This window comes from Aquarana catesbeiana, linkage group LG06 (assembly GCF_042186555.1).
Source record: "Aquarana catesbeiana isolate 2022-GZ linkage group LG06, ASM4218655v1, whole genome shotgun sequence".
Taxonomy (NCBI): Eukaryota; Metazoa; Chordata; class Amphibia; order Anura; family Ranidae; genus Aquarana; species Aquarana catesbeiana.
Genome location: NC_133329.1, coordinates 248,740,588 through 248,756,598, shown reverse-complemented (window position 1 = coordinate 248,756,598; position 16,011 = coordinate 248,740,588). Strand labels below are relative to the sequence as shown.

General features: G+C 45.7%; 1 protein-coding gene across 4 annotated transcripts in view; it reads left to right on the top strand.

The window, feature by feature from the left end:
- The first annotated feature begins 13,415 nt into the window (after positions 1 to 13,415).
- ANKRD44 (ankyrin repeat domain 44) overlaps positions 13,416 to 16,011 on the top strand; it is a 232,672-nt gene continuing 230,076 nt past the window's right edge. For all 4 annotated transcript variants that reach the window (XM_073633150.1, XM_073633149.1, XM_073633148.1 and 1 more), the window contains exon 1: positions 13,416 to 13,603. In XM_073633150.1, coding sequence (XP_073489251.1) covers positions 13,577 to 13,603 — 27 coding nt within the window. In that variant the 5' untranslated portion in view covers positions 13,416 to 13,576. The remainder of the gene's footprint in view (positions 13,604 to 16,011) is intronic.

Sequence of the window (16,011 nt, the reverse complement as noted above, 5' to 3'; positions counted from 1 at the left end):
CTATATCCATGTATAGAACCATGACAGGTCCACTTTAGTTACCATGATATAAAATAATGGATGTGGGGGCATTTTGGTGGGCGTGATTTATTTTTTTTGGGGGGGGGGCAGCATTTCATTCTTGGTACCAGGCAGCACAATGTCTTGGGCCGGCACTGCTTTAACCGCATGATGCAGCTGCATGTAGTAAAAATACATTGTGTGCAGGAGTGGAAAATGCTCCTGCAGAGAAGAAAAAGAGCACATTTACCAGCGGCAAAAATGTGGCGCAGGTGTGTAACTCCATGCCCCTTCCACCGAGCCCCACAACCCAGTGCCTGCAGTTTTTCATAATATCCATTTGCCCAGATTGGGCTATAGCTATTAAAACCATCCACCTCCTCTAGCTGTCTAACTTTGTTTCAAACTTTTTTGTATGAGGACATATGTGGGGAATCATTTGATGGATTTCGCATAGGCCAGGGCCTCAAACCCATAGCTACACCAGTAAACCCTGTGGCATTACACATAAGAGCCCTAATGGGGTCAATTTCTATATTCCTCCCTCCCAGTTCTTGCTCTGATGACAGTTCGGGCAATGTGCTGCAGCTGAGCCGCTAAATAATATAGCCACGGATTAGGCAGGGCCAGGCCCCCCCGCCTCTTTGGACTTTTGCAATTGCTCCAGCTTAATCCGTGGGGGCTTGTTAAACCATACAAATGCCCTGAAGATGGAGTTAATGATTCGGAATATTTTAAGGGGAACCACCATAGGTGTGTTATGCAGAATGTAAAGAAGTTGTGGCATGAAAACCATTTTTATCAAGGGTGACAGATTGAGGAAAAGATAATCCTGTGTCACAGGGGTGACATGGACTCCCAGGTACTTAAAACCGGATGACACTGGCACATCATGTACCCTATGTCCCAGACTATCCGGAGCTACATCTATTGGCATGAGTGAGTGTTTGGTCCAGTTGATTACTAGGCCTGAATATGCTCCAAAGCCCGCAATCACCGACATTACTTCCTTTAGTGAGTCAGCAGTGTCGCCCAGAAGCAGCATTGTGTCGTCTGCATAGAGCATAAGTTTCTCATGCAGCTCTCCATGCTGAAAGCCTCTGATACAGGGGTTAGGCCGCCATGGGCTCAATGGCAATGGCAAAGGCCAATTTTCAGCTTACAGCACTATCACACTTTGAATGACAATTGTGCGGTCATGCTACACTGTAACCATGTGAAATTGTAATCATTTTCTTCACACAAATAGAGCTTTCTTTTGGTGGTATTTAATCACTCCTGGGTTCTTTATTTTTTCCTAAAAAAAAAAAAAAAAAAAAAAAGATCAAAACTTTTGAAAAAAAAGTTTTTCTTAGTTTCTGTCAGTAAATTTAGTAAATAAGTAATTTTTCTCCTTCGCTGATGAGGTGGCACTGATGGGCACTAATAGGCTGCACTGATGGGCATTGATGAGGTGGCACTTATGGGCACTGCTGAGGCGGCACTTATAGGTGGCACGAATATGCCGCACTTATGGGCACTGATATGTGGCACCGATTAGCACTGATATTCGGCACTGATGGGTGGCACTGGTGGGCACTGGGCACAGATAGGCAGCACTGGTGGGCACAAATAGGTGGCACTGGTGGGCACAGATAGGCGGCACGGATAGGCGGAACTGATGGGCATCGATGGGTGGCATTGATGGACAGCAGTAATGAGCATTAATGGGCAGCAGTGATGGGCATTGATGGACAGTACTGATAGCCAGCACTGACGGGCATCACTAATGGCCACTGATTGCTGGCACTTGTGGGCACAGATTGGAGGCAATTATCAGTGTCAATGTCTGTCAGTGTGAGGCGAGGAACGACGATTACCGGCATCCCCGTGTTTATTTGTGACCGGCTGTGATTGTGACCGGCTGTGTCCTAGCAACACGGCGCAGCCGCGATCGCCACGCTGCGTGCCCCCGGGGGCACACAAGAGCGGTCAATCTGGGAGGCCGTCATATGACGTCCACCCAGAACGAGAGCCGCACTGCCCAGCTGTCATTTGACGGTGGGTGGGCGGCAAGTGGTTAACCACTTCAATACCAGGTACTTACACCCCCCCTTCCTGCCCAAACCAATTTTCAGCTTTCAGCGCTGTTTCACTTTGAATGACAATTGCGCGGTCATGCTACACTGTACCTAAACTATTTTTTTATCATTTTGTTCCCACAAGTAGAGCTTTCTTTTGGTGGTATTTGATCACTGCTGGGGTTTATTTTTTGAGCAACAAATAAAAAAAGACCGAAAATTTTGAAACAAAAAAGGCTTTCTTTGTTTCTGTTAGAAAATGTTGTAAATAAAATAAGTTTTCTCCTTCACTGACGGGCACTGATAAGGTGGCACTGATGGGCACTGATGAGGTGGAACCAATGAGGTGGCACTGATGATGGGCATAGATAGGCGGCACTGATAGGTGGCACTGGTATGCAGCACTGATGGCCATTGATAGGCGGCACTGATAGGCACTGATAGGTGGCACTGGTATGCAGCACTGATGGGCATTGATAGGCGGCACTGATGGTCACTCATAGGCGGCGCTGATGGGCACTGAAAGGCTGAACTGATGGGTACTTATGGGTGGCACTGATAGGTGGCATGGATGGGCACTGATGGACACTGATGGGTGGGACTGATGGACAGTGATAGGGAGACATTTGGCAGGCATTGGTAATGGGCACTGACTGGCAACATTTGTGGGCCATGATTGGCATATATTTTTGGCACTGTCATCCCTGGTGGCCATGGGTGGCATACCTGGTCATCCATCCGTTGTGTGCCATCCCTGGTGGTCCTGGTGGCATCCCTGGTGGTCCAGTGTGCGCATCTGTGGGGGGGGTGATAATCAGCGCAGACCCTCCCTGTCAGGAGAGCTGCCGATTGGCTCTCCTCTAATCGCGTCTGTCAGACGCAAGTGAGGAAAAGCCGATACACGGCTTTTCCTGTCTACACTGTGATCAGCTGTGATTGGACACAGCTGATCAGGTGGTAAAGAGCCTCTGTCAGAGGCTCTTTACCAATATTGGTGTAGCGGTGTGTCAGACTGACATGCCGCCCCACCGATCACCGTGCTGCGTGCTCCTGCGGGCGTGCGCCGGCAGTTTTCCTGAAAGACGTCATATGACGTCCAGTCAGGATAACTGAACCACCACTCAGCTGTCATTTAGCTACAAGGCCGGGCGGGAAGTGGTTAAATATTTCTATAGGGAGGCCATCATCCCCCGGTGCCTTGGAGTTGAGTAAAAGGCTAGACGCCTCCTGCAATTCCTCTATCGTGAAAGGGCCATCTAAGAGTGACCTTTGGGAATCGGATAAGCAGGGCAATGCTATGCCTTGCAAATAGTCCCGCAAATAATTTAGCGAATAACCCCTCCTGGACTGATATAAATCAGAGTAGTGTCTCACCAACTCCTGCATAATGTGGGTGGGGGTATTCACAACCTTTCCCTCCCCAGTATGTAGTGCACCTATGGATGGAGAAGTCTGGGAAGCCTTGACTAACTTCGCAAGTAGGTTACCTGTTTGTTCCCCACCTCATAAAAAGCTAATCTATTAAAGAAACATTTTCTGTCAGCAGCCAAACTAGTAATGCAGTCAATTGCCTCTTGAGCCGCCAGCCAGGCTTCCTTAATGGCGTCAGAGGGGTCGGCTATAAACTATAGTCTATGTGACTAACCAGCTGGGCAGCTTTTTATTTCTGAGCACTCATTCTAGATTTAATGCCGTGACCTCAGTAATAAGGATACCTCTTAAGAATACTTTAAATGTCTCCCAAGCCACATTCAAGTCAGGGTGGGCCGCATGAAACTCTCAGATTTCAACATTTATCCTTTCATGAGAGGTAAACAAGTTTAACCAAAATGCATTAAGTTTCAATGGCACCCTCTGCAAATCTGTGGCAGGTTTGTCATTCAGTGATACCAGCAAGGGGGAAGGGTCCGACTCTCCCCTTACCAGATACTGGATATCCTGCAAAAAATAGGACATTTGGGGCGTACATAGACAGAGATCAATCCTCAAGAGGGAGAGATGTGTCTTAGAAAAGCAGGGAAATTGTTTCTGCTGTGGGTTACAGCCTCTCCGTGGATCCATCCACCCCACCTCCTCCGTGAATTTCCGCAGTGCCGTTCGGGCAATTTTACGGCCCACCACCGGAGGGGGATGTTTGTCCAGAACCGGGTCCATAAAACAATTAAGGTCCCCACTATGAGGGGTACATCAGGGCTGCCCAGTTGGTACGTCAAGAGCGTTCTCAACACCTCAGAGGTAAACGGAGGTGGTTGACCTGAAGCAATGGGTACAGGCTTCTACTCACTCTGATGGCAACACGCTTGACCTTGTATTTTCCTACCTATGTACTCCATGCAACTTCTCAAACAATCCTTTTCCTCTCTCCGACCACCACCTTATTAGTTTCTCTCTCCCCCTGTGTTCCACCACCTTTCCCTCCAATCGCCTAACCATCACCCGTAGAAACTTTCGCAACTTAAACTCCTCTCTCCTCTGTTCTGCTACTGACCACCTCTATGACAAAATCTCTCCCCTGTCCTGCCCCAACCAAGCCACGTCCATCTACAATAAATCTCTGTCCTCCACCCTGGACAAGCTCGCTCCCCTCACTACACGCAGAATCAGGCCTCGACCCCTACAACCCTGGCAAACAGATGACACTAAAATTCTCAAAAAACGTAGTCGCGCTCTTGAGCGTCTGTGGCACAAGACTAAGTCTCTCAAAGACTTCAACCAATACAAATCTGCCCTCCAAAAATACTATTCTTTCCTCCACACTGCCAAGCAAACCTATTTTACAACTATTATTAACACCTTCTCATCCAATCCCCGTAAACTCTTCCCTACCTTCAACTCTCTACTTTGTCCTCCACCGCCTCCACCCACTGATTACTCACTGCCCAGGAAATCGCTAATCACTTCAAAAACAAGATTGATACAATCTGTGATGAAATCTCCATTCTACAGGTATCTCCCCCAGCTAAGACCCCATGTCAACAGGTACAACTGACACTCCCCCTATTCAAATCTGCTACTACAGACGAAGTTGCTAAACTCCTTTCTATCGCCCACCTAACCACCTGTCCCCTGGACCCTATTCCCCCTCAAATGCTACGGTCACCCTCTGATCCCATCCTACACTCTCTAACCCACATCTTTAATCTCTCCCTCACCTCTGGCATCTTCCCCGATGCTCTAAAACATGCACTGGTCACCCCCATACTCAAAAAGCCGTCCTTGGACCCTACCAATCTTAACAACCTACGCCCTATCTCCTTGCTCCCCTTTTCCTCTAAACTCCTTGAACGCCTGGTTTACAACCAACTGAGTGACCACCTCATTAAAAACAACATTCTTGATACCCTTCAATCTGGATTTCGCCCTCAACACTCCACAGAAACTGCTCTTTTAAAACTCACAAATGACCTACTAACTGCAAAAACCAGCGGACACTATTCTGTACTCCTACTTCTGGATCTTTCAGCTGCCTTTGACACGGTTGACCACCCCCTCCTCCTCAAAAAACTTTACTCCCTCGGTCTCCGTGACTGTGCTCTTCAGTGGCTCTCATCCTATCTATCCCAACGCACCTTCAGTGTCACTTACAATTCTACTTCCTCCACTCCTCTTCCCTTCTCTGTCGGGGTCCCCCAAGGTTCTTGGACCTCTTTTATTTTCAATCTACACCTCTTCCCTGGGTCAGTTGATAGCCTCTCACGGCTTTCAATATCATTTCTATGCTGATGACACACAAATCTATCTCTCCACCCCTCAACTCAATCCATCAGTCTCCTCACGCATCACTAACTTACTAACCGACATATCTGTATGGATGTCACACCGCTTCCTCAAACTCAACTTGTCCAAAACCGAGCTTATAATATTTCCTCCCCCACGTGCCTCTTCCCCTGACTTCTCTGTCAAGAGCAATGGCAAAACCATCCACCCGTCCCCACATGTCAGGGTGCTAGGTGTTATCCTGGATTGTGAACTCTCCTTTCGGTCCCACATCCAATCACTTTCCAAAGCTTGCCGCCTCAACCTCCGCAACATCTCTAAACCACGTCCCTTTCTAACCAGTGAAACCACAAAGCTCCTGATTCACTCCCTGGTTATCTCTCACCTTGACTACTGCAACTCACACCTCATTGACTTACCTTTAAATAGACTATCCCCCCTTCAGTCCATCATGAATGCTGCTGCCAGACTCATCCACCTTACAAACCGCTCAGTGTCTGCTACCCCTCTCTGCCAATCCCTCCATTGGCTACCACTCGCCCAACGAATTAAATTCAAAATACTAACAATACGTTACAAAGCCATCCACAACTCTGCCCCCAGCTACATCACTAGCCTAGTCTCAAAATACCAACCTAATCGCCATCTCCGTTCCTCCCAAGACCTCCTGCTCTCTAGCTCCCTCATCACCTCCTCCCATATCCACCTCCAGGACTTCTCCCGAGCCTCGCCTATCCTCTGGAATTCCCTACCCCAATCTGTCAGACTGTCTCCAAATGTATCCACTTTTAGGCGATCCCTGAAAACTTTCCTCTTCAGAGAAGCCTATCCTGCCTCCATCTAACAACTGCACTATTTTCTCCATTAGCTCATCCCCCACAGCTATTACCCTTTTGTATAACTTGACCCTCCCTCCTAGATTGTAAGCTCTAATGAGCAGAGCCCTCTGATTCCTCCTGTATTGAATTGTATTGTACTTGTACTGTCTGCCCTAATGTTGTAAAGCGCTGCGTAAACTGTCGGCGCTATATAAATCCTGTATAATAATAATAATAATCCATATAAAGCAGCAAGAATACATTTCAATTGGTAAATTCTACACAGTAGTATCATACATCTCCCCTCATTATCAATCAATTTATCCATCACTTGGAAATCCACTGAGCGATGCGTCAGTACACTCACTCCCCTGGGAGGTATTGGTGGTGTGGTACGCCCAACACACCTAGGAAAAATTCACAAAAGATACTGTCTCTGACATCAAACGGGTTTCCTGAAGTGCAATAGCCGGGGAGTACTTTTTAAGGATAGTGGACACCAGAGTGCGCTTAAGAGGGTTCAGAAGGCCTCTAATGTTCCAAGAAAGCAGAGGGACAGTACTCATTTCAATGTGGTAGTTTAGGAAATGCAGTGCAAGAAAAAATTCGGCCCATGGGCACCTGCAGTTGCACACCGTCCTGCTCAGCCCGGCAGAACAGGTTAGAATACTGATCAACACAGGTACCATAGTGCAGTACACAGGTATTGTGTTTCTGCCAAGTCACAAGCTCCCATGACCGCTTGCTAGCTATGTCAGTACTGGAATCATGACAGTAACTTAGCAGGACAGTAAAGAAAAATACAAAACAAAACTCAAAGTTATCCCCATCTCCCTGTGAATGTAGATGAAATCTCTGGCCAACGAGGACTGAGCTCTCGGGCCGGTAGGCAGATGGGAGAAAACTGCAGAAAAAAACAGGGGACCGATCAACAAAGAAAAAAAGCATAAGGTTGCACAGGGCAACACAACTTGTAATCCTCAAGAGAAACTTCAAGGTCTTCTCGGATTGGTTTAAACTTGTAGATATCCAACAGGAAAAAGACATCAAAGGTTTCATTGAACTCACTTGCTCTCAGCCCATATGAGGTAGCTGTTGTACATAGCCTCCCAGCCGAGCCTGGTAAAACTTCACTTTCTGCGCCTATGGGATGTAGTGTCAATCATCTGCTGCCGCTCCCCTCCCGGCCTGGCGAAGAGCATTTTCATTGCATCTAGCCATGAAGAGGCATCAGCAGCCGACTCAAAGAAGTGTAACTGACCTCCAGCCACAATACGGATTCTTTCCGGAAACAACATGGCATAGGTGGCGCGTAGTTACTGTAATCTTTTCTTCACGTCAGCAAATTTGTCTCTACCTCACGGTACTTCTGCAGAGTAATCAGGGTAAAATGAGATGTAAACTCCATTAAACTGTATATTGCGCCGTTCTCTTGCTTGGCGAAGCACAATTTCCCTGGGTGCGCTGGGAATGCCCCGGCGATAGGGCCCTCGGTGGTACTCTGTGAGCACGTTCGACCAAGTACAGCGGGGTAAACCCCTCCGTCCCAAAAATCTCAAGGAGCCATTTTTCCACAAATTCAGTGGGGTCTCTACCCTTTGTTTTTTATGGGAGCCCCACAATGCGGACGTTGTTCCGTCTCAGGCGGTTTTCAATATCTGATTTGAGTTTGTTCGCCCTTGCAAGCCTGGCTGTAAGCTGCGTATCTCTTATGAGAGGGGTCAGTTTGTCTTCTATGTCACTAATGCAACCTTCCGCGGCCATGGTACGCTCTCTAGTTTTCTGCAGGTCATTGCGGATGAACCCTAATTCCTCCTTGAGACCCGAAGTGCTCCTGGAGAGTGTGCACCTAGGCAGTGCACTTGTTCAGAGCTCTAAGGATTTCAGCTATGGTGGGTTGGTCAGCCTCCTCCCCCTGCTCATCTTCCTCCATATCAGGAGGCATCTGGTCAATGGTGTCTGAGGGGCCCTGTGTAGGCCTCACATCCTCTGGCTGGGTGTGGAATATAGCGGGGGTGACTGACATGTCCTGCCCATCCCCTCTGCCCAACAGTTCATAACAACTTCCTGAGCATAGTATAACATGTCCTGGCGGGGTCTTTCCCAGTGCCTTTAGGTGTCTTAGGAGGCTTACCCGAGTGTAAAACTTTTTTTAGATTATATAGTGAGGGGCTAGAACCACTGTCAGATTTTTTTTTTTTGCTGTCCCCAGGAGATTCACTTTCTCTAACACTTCTGACACATTTACCAGCACCTTCCTTGTCTGAATGAATAGAGTCAGTGATCCATACCAAGCACTGACTTTGTCCATTCATAACTGAAACATAGTAATTGTAGTCATTTCTTGTCCATTCATTCTGTGTAGCTCATTCTCTGTCTCAAAGGTGGAACATCAGAGGTCTGTTTAGACCCCGGATATCTCACCAAAGCCCCCCAATGGGGTGCCTTAAAAAAAATTGTAAAAAATAATAATATTGAAAAAAAAAGATTAAAAAAAAAAAAAAAAAAATAATATAATATATCAAAAAGTACTGACACCAGCGGCGGATCAACCAGGGTCACAAAGGTCGCACTTGTGACCAGGCCCTGGCATTCCGCTACTGGGCTCAGGGGGAAGGGCCTCCGGTGGGGGTCAGGGGGGCCCTTCATGGTTTCTTGCATGGGGGCCCTGATGGTTCTGCTGGAAAGTATAAAATTAGTGTATACTTTCCAGATAACTTCTTCCGTGTTTAACCTCTTCACCAACCATGCTATAGTCGAATGACAGCTACAACGCAATCGCACATTGCCGGAAGGGTATCATATGACGTCCTCCCGTGATTGCGCTTCTTGCGCACCCCCTGAGTTGTGAATCCGTAGGTTTCTGCGATCGCTGTACCCTTGAGACACAGCTGATCCCAGATCATGGTAAAGAGACAATTACAGCAGCTCTTTACCACATAATCAGCCGTGTCCAATCACAGCTGATCACAGTGTAAATAGGGGACATCTACAAATAGGGGACATCTACACTGATAATCAGGGCACTGATCATCAGTGCCCTGATTATAAGTGCAGCCCCAACAGTGCCCACCAGTGCTGCCTATCAGTGCCCATCAGTGAAGGAAAAAAAATCACTTATTTACAAAATTTTATAACAGAAACTTTTTTTTTTCTAAATTTTCGTGTTTTTTTTCCCATTTGTTTAAAATTAATTTAAATTAAATACCACTAAAAGAAAACTATCTAAAAAAATGTTTGGGTACAGTGTTGCATGACTGCGCAATTGTCATTCAAAGTGTGACAGCACTGAAAGCTGAAAATTGGCCTAGGCAGGAAAGGGGTAAAAGTGGCCAGAAGGCAAGTGGTTAAGGCCTCATTCAGATGGGTGAATGAGGGTGGATAGGCTGCTGGGTTCAGATGTGGCTAAACACTGCCTCTGGACACAGCACTCTGTTATTTGGCTGCATACAATGGATATTAACTTTAACTAGTTTGTATGCAGCCAGAAATTCCATTCCTGGACACAAACTGTCTATGTTTAGGGTTGATCAGTGTCCCTAATTGCATGTAATGGCCCACTCGAACAGTGGCATCTCTGGCTATTGAGATACAACCTGCACCCCCCCCCCCCAGGTGGGTCGATCGGTCCCCGCACTTACCCCATCTAGGTCACGGGTCTCCTCCGGGTGGCAGCTTCACCCTTCGCCTCCTCCTTCCTCAACTTCAAGATGCTGCGGTTTCCCCAGCATCTCCCCCCTCCTCGGTGGCCAGTAGGATTACTTCTCTCGGCCAATCGGGTCTCAGGACCCGCTTCCTGAGCCGGGATTGGCCGGGAGGAGAATCAGGGAGACAATATGGAATATTCATTCGCTATTGTCACACAACTGGGTGGGCTCGGGGAGCAGTGCTCTGCGCCCTGAGCCCACTCTTTTTGAAAGCCAATTAGAGCCTGCAGCTCTAATCATGTGCTTCGAAAAAAAACCCTATTGGAATCCATGCGTCCGGCGCCCTTCATGTAAATTAGGGGCTGAGTGCATGGATTAGGGGGGCATTGCCCCTGCGTCCCGTATAGACAGGCTGCTGCTGTTCACACACCTGTATGAATGAAGCCTAAATAACTTAAATGCAGGAGTTCTAGTGTGAATGTAGCCTTAAGCTGGATACACATTATACATATTTGTTGTTCAATTACCTTTAGATTTACCTTCAACTATGAAGTGCAAGGGCCTGTCTGATTGCACACAATTTGAAAGTGTTGAAGTTTGACCTCATATTATATGGTTTTGGTAAATCTAAAGGAAAGTTGTACAAGACAATTGTATAAAAGTTATATAGTGTGTAGCCAGCTTTAGAGATTCATACATTTTCTTTTTTTTTTTTTTGAAAATTCTTTTTATTGAACTATTACATTTGAGTTACAAAATAGAGCCTATTGGGCATACCCAGGCTCGAACGAACATACAGTAAACGAAAACAACACCTATAGAACTGGAACACAACAACTAAAAACTTGGTACGCTCGGACCACCTATGCAGTTTGAATCATATCTGCTTCACCAGTTAAACTTCAGAACCTAGCCTACTATGAGGATAGATTCTCTCTCAGACCTTAGTTACCCATAAGATTTCTGGCTAGTGCAACAAGAATTCAGAGTTCCGTTAACTAGGAATGGTTGAATTATTGTGCGGATATTTTCTAGTCATCCACAGAGTCTACATTTGTAGATGGGACTTTCACCTATATATCCCACATTTTGTGAAATTTCTTAACACATCCTCTGGATAAGTAAGTTGCCTTATACAACGGAAGGGCAGAGTTAATCAGCTGTTTCCAGAAATTGACAGATGGTGCAGTAGAAGATTTCCACTGAAGTACAATGGCCTTGCGTGCATAATAATCTAATAATCCCAGGAGGGTTGTGACTGCTCGACTATGAGCCAGAGGATCAACAAGACCCATCAGGCACACCTCCACCGTCAGTGGGATTTGGATGGTTGTGACAGTGGAGATAACTGTAGCTACCTCCCTCAAAACATTTTTAATTTGAGGACAGGTCCAAAAAACATGAATAAAATCTGCTCTCGGAGTAACACATCGCCAGCACGAAGCTGGGACAGACGGGTATATTTTATGTAGACGTGAGGGTGTGTAATGCACTCTATGCATGATCTTAAACTGTAGTAGTCTGTCTCTTGCCGAGACCAACTGCGTGAAGGAACATTCCCATGCCTCTTCCCAGTCCTCCGTGTCCATATCAGGGAAGTCTTCCACTCACTTGGCCCTCAGAGTTTCAAGTCCTGTGTGTATATTAGGTGACAATCTTTTTATATGTTGGATAGAGGCTTGGTTATAGATCCGTCTCTTAGTAGGTCTTCCAGAAACGGAGTATAGAAAGTCACCTGAGAATTCTCGAATTGAGCACTAAAAGCATGCCTAAGCTGAAAGAACCTAAATAAGGAAGAGTTAGGCAGTTCATATTTTTGTTTCAATCCATCAAAGGTCAGTAGTCGACCCCCGGTACAAATCTGATCCACATATTTAATGCCCTTACTTGCCCAGATATTTGGACCCGGAATTGACATAAACTCCGACAGTGATGGATTAAACCAAAGGGGAGTATGTGGGGAGATATGTCCAGAAGGCATGGGGCGCAAAGAAAGAGCCGCCGCCCACATCCTCAGGACAGTTCGCATAGCCACTGTCAGGTGGAAATGTGCAGAGGGTCCACGGTAGATCAAGTTCCACAACGCCTCGTAGGAGCCCAGACATGCTGCCTCCAGAACCACCGCTGCGTTGGACTCATCAGAGACTAACCAATTGTGTGCGTACGACAATTAAGCTGCCAAGAAGTATTTATGTAGGTCAGGACAAGCCAAACCCCCCTCCTTCCAAGGTCTCTGCAACACCGCCAACTTAAATCTCGGCTGGCCTGTGCCCCAAAGAAAAGCAAGCAGGGTAATATTTATTAGACGAAGCACCTTCTTGGGTATCCACACTGGGGAATGTCTGAGAACATAGAGAAAAGCAGGTAAGAGCTTCATCTTGAAAACATTAATTCGCCCAATCAGGCCCAATCAGGGAGAGGGGGATCTGAGCCCATGCTTTCTGTTTAGCCTTCATATTTTGTATCAACGGAGCTACGTTTAATGTGTAATAGTCAGCAGTAGATGAGGAAATGTATATACCTAGATACTTAATTTTGTTGGCCCATATTAAGGGGGAGATTAGGGTCTCGTAAAGATTGTGCCACTGTGTCAATCGGCAATATTTGGGATTTGTCCCAGTTAACTTTGTGTCCTGAGCAGTTCGTGAAGCCGGAGAGGATGCTTAGAGCCGCTTGAAGGGAACGCCCCGGGTCATTTAGGAATAAAATGAGATCGTCCGCATACATCTCTAATTTTTCATGTATGGAGCTGACCTGTATGCCCTTGACCATGTTTGCTAGTCTAAGGGCTGAGGCGAGTGGCTCCATTACCAGGGCAAAGAGTGCTGGTGATAAGGGGAAACCCTGCCTCGTACCTCTGCCTATTGTCAAGGGGGGCGAGAGTGCACCACCTAGCTTAACCCGTGCTATAGGGCACCTATATAGAATTTCAATCCACCAGCAGAATTCCACCCCAAATAGAGATTCACAAATTTTCTCAGGCGACCATGTTGTGCATGAGCTCATTTCGGTTTATCTACAAGTAAGAGCTCTGCTACGCATTTTGCTTCTCTACCACCAGATGGCAATAGAGCTTCTTGAAGACACTGAGGACAGAAGATTACTGTGGAAATTTGCCTTGTATGTGATGATGTCAGAAGTAACGGGTCTGTGTATTGTACACTTCCTGTGTCTGTAGTTCTGCAATCTTGGCAGAAAAGCATAGAATAAGAAAGGGCAGTGACAGACAGTTGTAAGCTGTGTTTGTCACTTGAAGACGTTTTTGTAAAACTCTTTATGCTGGATTCTGCTTTCTGAAAAAGTTTTACATGATAGCAGCCCATTTTCTGAAAGAATGGCTGCAGTGAAACTTACAGACCAGGTAAGAAGATTCATTATTAAAGCCCACAGATTTTGTTTACAGTTTTGAAATTTTAACAAGGCTAGAGGCTATTATAGTTATAATCTCTGTATAAATGATCTGTACAGCGGTAGCTGTATCCTAGTAACCTTTCCGGCTTTTCGATTTTCCCCAAATTCTTGTTTCAGACTTGGGTAGCTGCTGGTGGGCACATTCACCTACATTCAGCAGGGCAGCCCAATGATGATGGCAAGGATGCATTTGTATAGCTTTTTTTACTGTTATGTAGATTGCAGCAGAAGAAAGGAGACTCCATAACAAGAAAGGGCAGAGCTGAGATCCCAAGGGGAGCGTGTGTCGCTGTGTCCCCTATAGATATTAAAGCTGGCGAGTGATACAACATACCAACACCCACCCATACCTAAAATATCAGTTTTGAAACCTTAGCCTTTAATTTAGCACTAAAGGTTTCTTTGTGTTCTTTTTTTTCTTGTAGAAAATCGTGGTGATTTTTGTTGTTTTTTTAATGCTCTCTCATTTTTTAATTTAGCAAACCTAAAGTAAAATTAGTAAAGAAAAAGATATGACTGTATTTAATAAATGTTACTATAAAGAGCTGCTTGCTGATAGAGAACAGTCCCATCCAGCATTGTATACATTCAGTGTTATCTGGCATCATGATAAGCATGTAGCTAGTCCCACGATTCTGCAGAGGTAATGTCAAATGCATGGCCTCTGATTATCACTAGAAGATGTAGGTGGAAATGTTTAAGTATATTTTTAAACATGGATAGCATTTACATAATGTATAACTAAAGGATTTTTTTTGGATAGAGCGGAGAGGGTTAGAACACCTGTCAGGTTTTTATTGCTGTCTGTGCCCCCATTAGAGAGAGTCACCCTCTCTGTTTGTCCTGTTTACCATTATCACCAACCTAAATTTTAAGTTGTCATCAGAACAGGAATAGAGGGAAAATCTTCCAATGGGGACACTAAGGCCCCTTACACACTGGAGTCATAATTTACTGATGTTTACTTAGGAAATTGTTGACAGAAAGTCCCTGAGTAAAAGACCTGTGTGTAAAGACTTGTGCATTGTTGAGTATAAACGTGTAAAGGTACGTAAGCATATAGACAAGTAAACATCTTTTTTGCCAGTATTGTAATATACTCATTTATACTCACGTAAACATGCTTATAGATGAGTAAATTACTGCACTCAAATGTAAAATGTTCTATTTTTGTTTTACGACTCTGTACTCATCATTGTATTACTGAGCTTTACTCAGCTGTGCACATTGTTCCATAGACAACAGTGCATCTCATTTCAAAGCAGAAAAACGTGTGCAAGAGGCCTAATTCTGGTGAAACTGGTGACTGCTGATGGTTTCCTCTCATTTCCGGTTTTGGCTATGGGACAGGAAGTGAATGCAAAACTCCCCAAAACAGTTTACCTAAAGGAACAGAGAGTATAAATTCAGCCCCGATCACAACCAAGTTGGACCTTTCTCTGGCTAAATGCTGATCATTTCCCAGCAGTCAGCGGTCAGCCTATCACGGACATTCTCTCATTCTCATACCATGGATGAGGATGAGAGAATGTCCGTTATAGGCTGTACACTGACTGCTGGGAAATGGAGTTTTCTGCCTATCACAGACGAGGACGAGGCATGGCTTTTGAACAGTGAATGGCCGCCGAATGGTAATAGCACAAGCTGGCCGCCGTCTGCCTGCATGACACGCTGATCATGTAGGCAGGCGGCGGTGACTCGAGTATAAGTCGAGGGGGGGGGGGCACTTTCAGCCCCAAAAAAAGGGCTGAAGATCTCGACTTATACTCAAGTATATACGGTAAAAGAAAAAAAAATGCACAGAAAGAATCCTCGTTGGTGTCATATGCATTACTCAATTGAATGATTAGAAAAAAGAGGGGAAAAAATATCCAACCATATCATATGAACACAAACATCAATGTGTTGCCCCTGATATCCCCCCTGACATGAAGCTAAGAGGTAGAAGGATACAGAACAAAACCAAATAAAGTAAACAAGTAAACAAAGTAAACAAAACAAATGAAGGCAGCATTCCATGAAAAACTCGGGCCCATACCAAGTGTGTGGGTATAGTGGTCTGTTTCGTTTAAGGATCGGGAGCCTCCACATTCCCAACCCCATAAACAGGAGGGGTTGCCACGTGTGGGGACCCCTGAGAGTGTTACTTTACTAGTATAGTGTATCCAAGTGGCTCATATGCTATAAAACTTGTCATAGCAGTCTTTACACTTCGCCATCCATTCCTCTGTAGCCATTATATTATTGACTAAGGTAATGCATTCAGCACGTGCAGGAATTTGTGGTCTCTTCCAATATATCGAAATCAACCTTCTGGCCGCGTTGAGTAAGTGAGATGATACGGACTTGCGATATTGG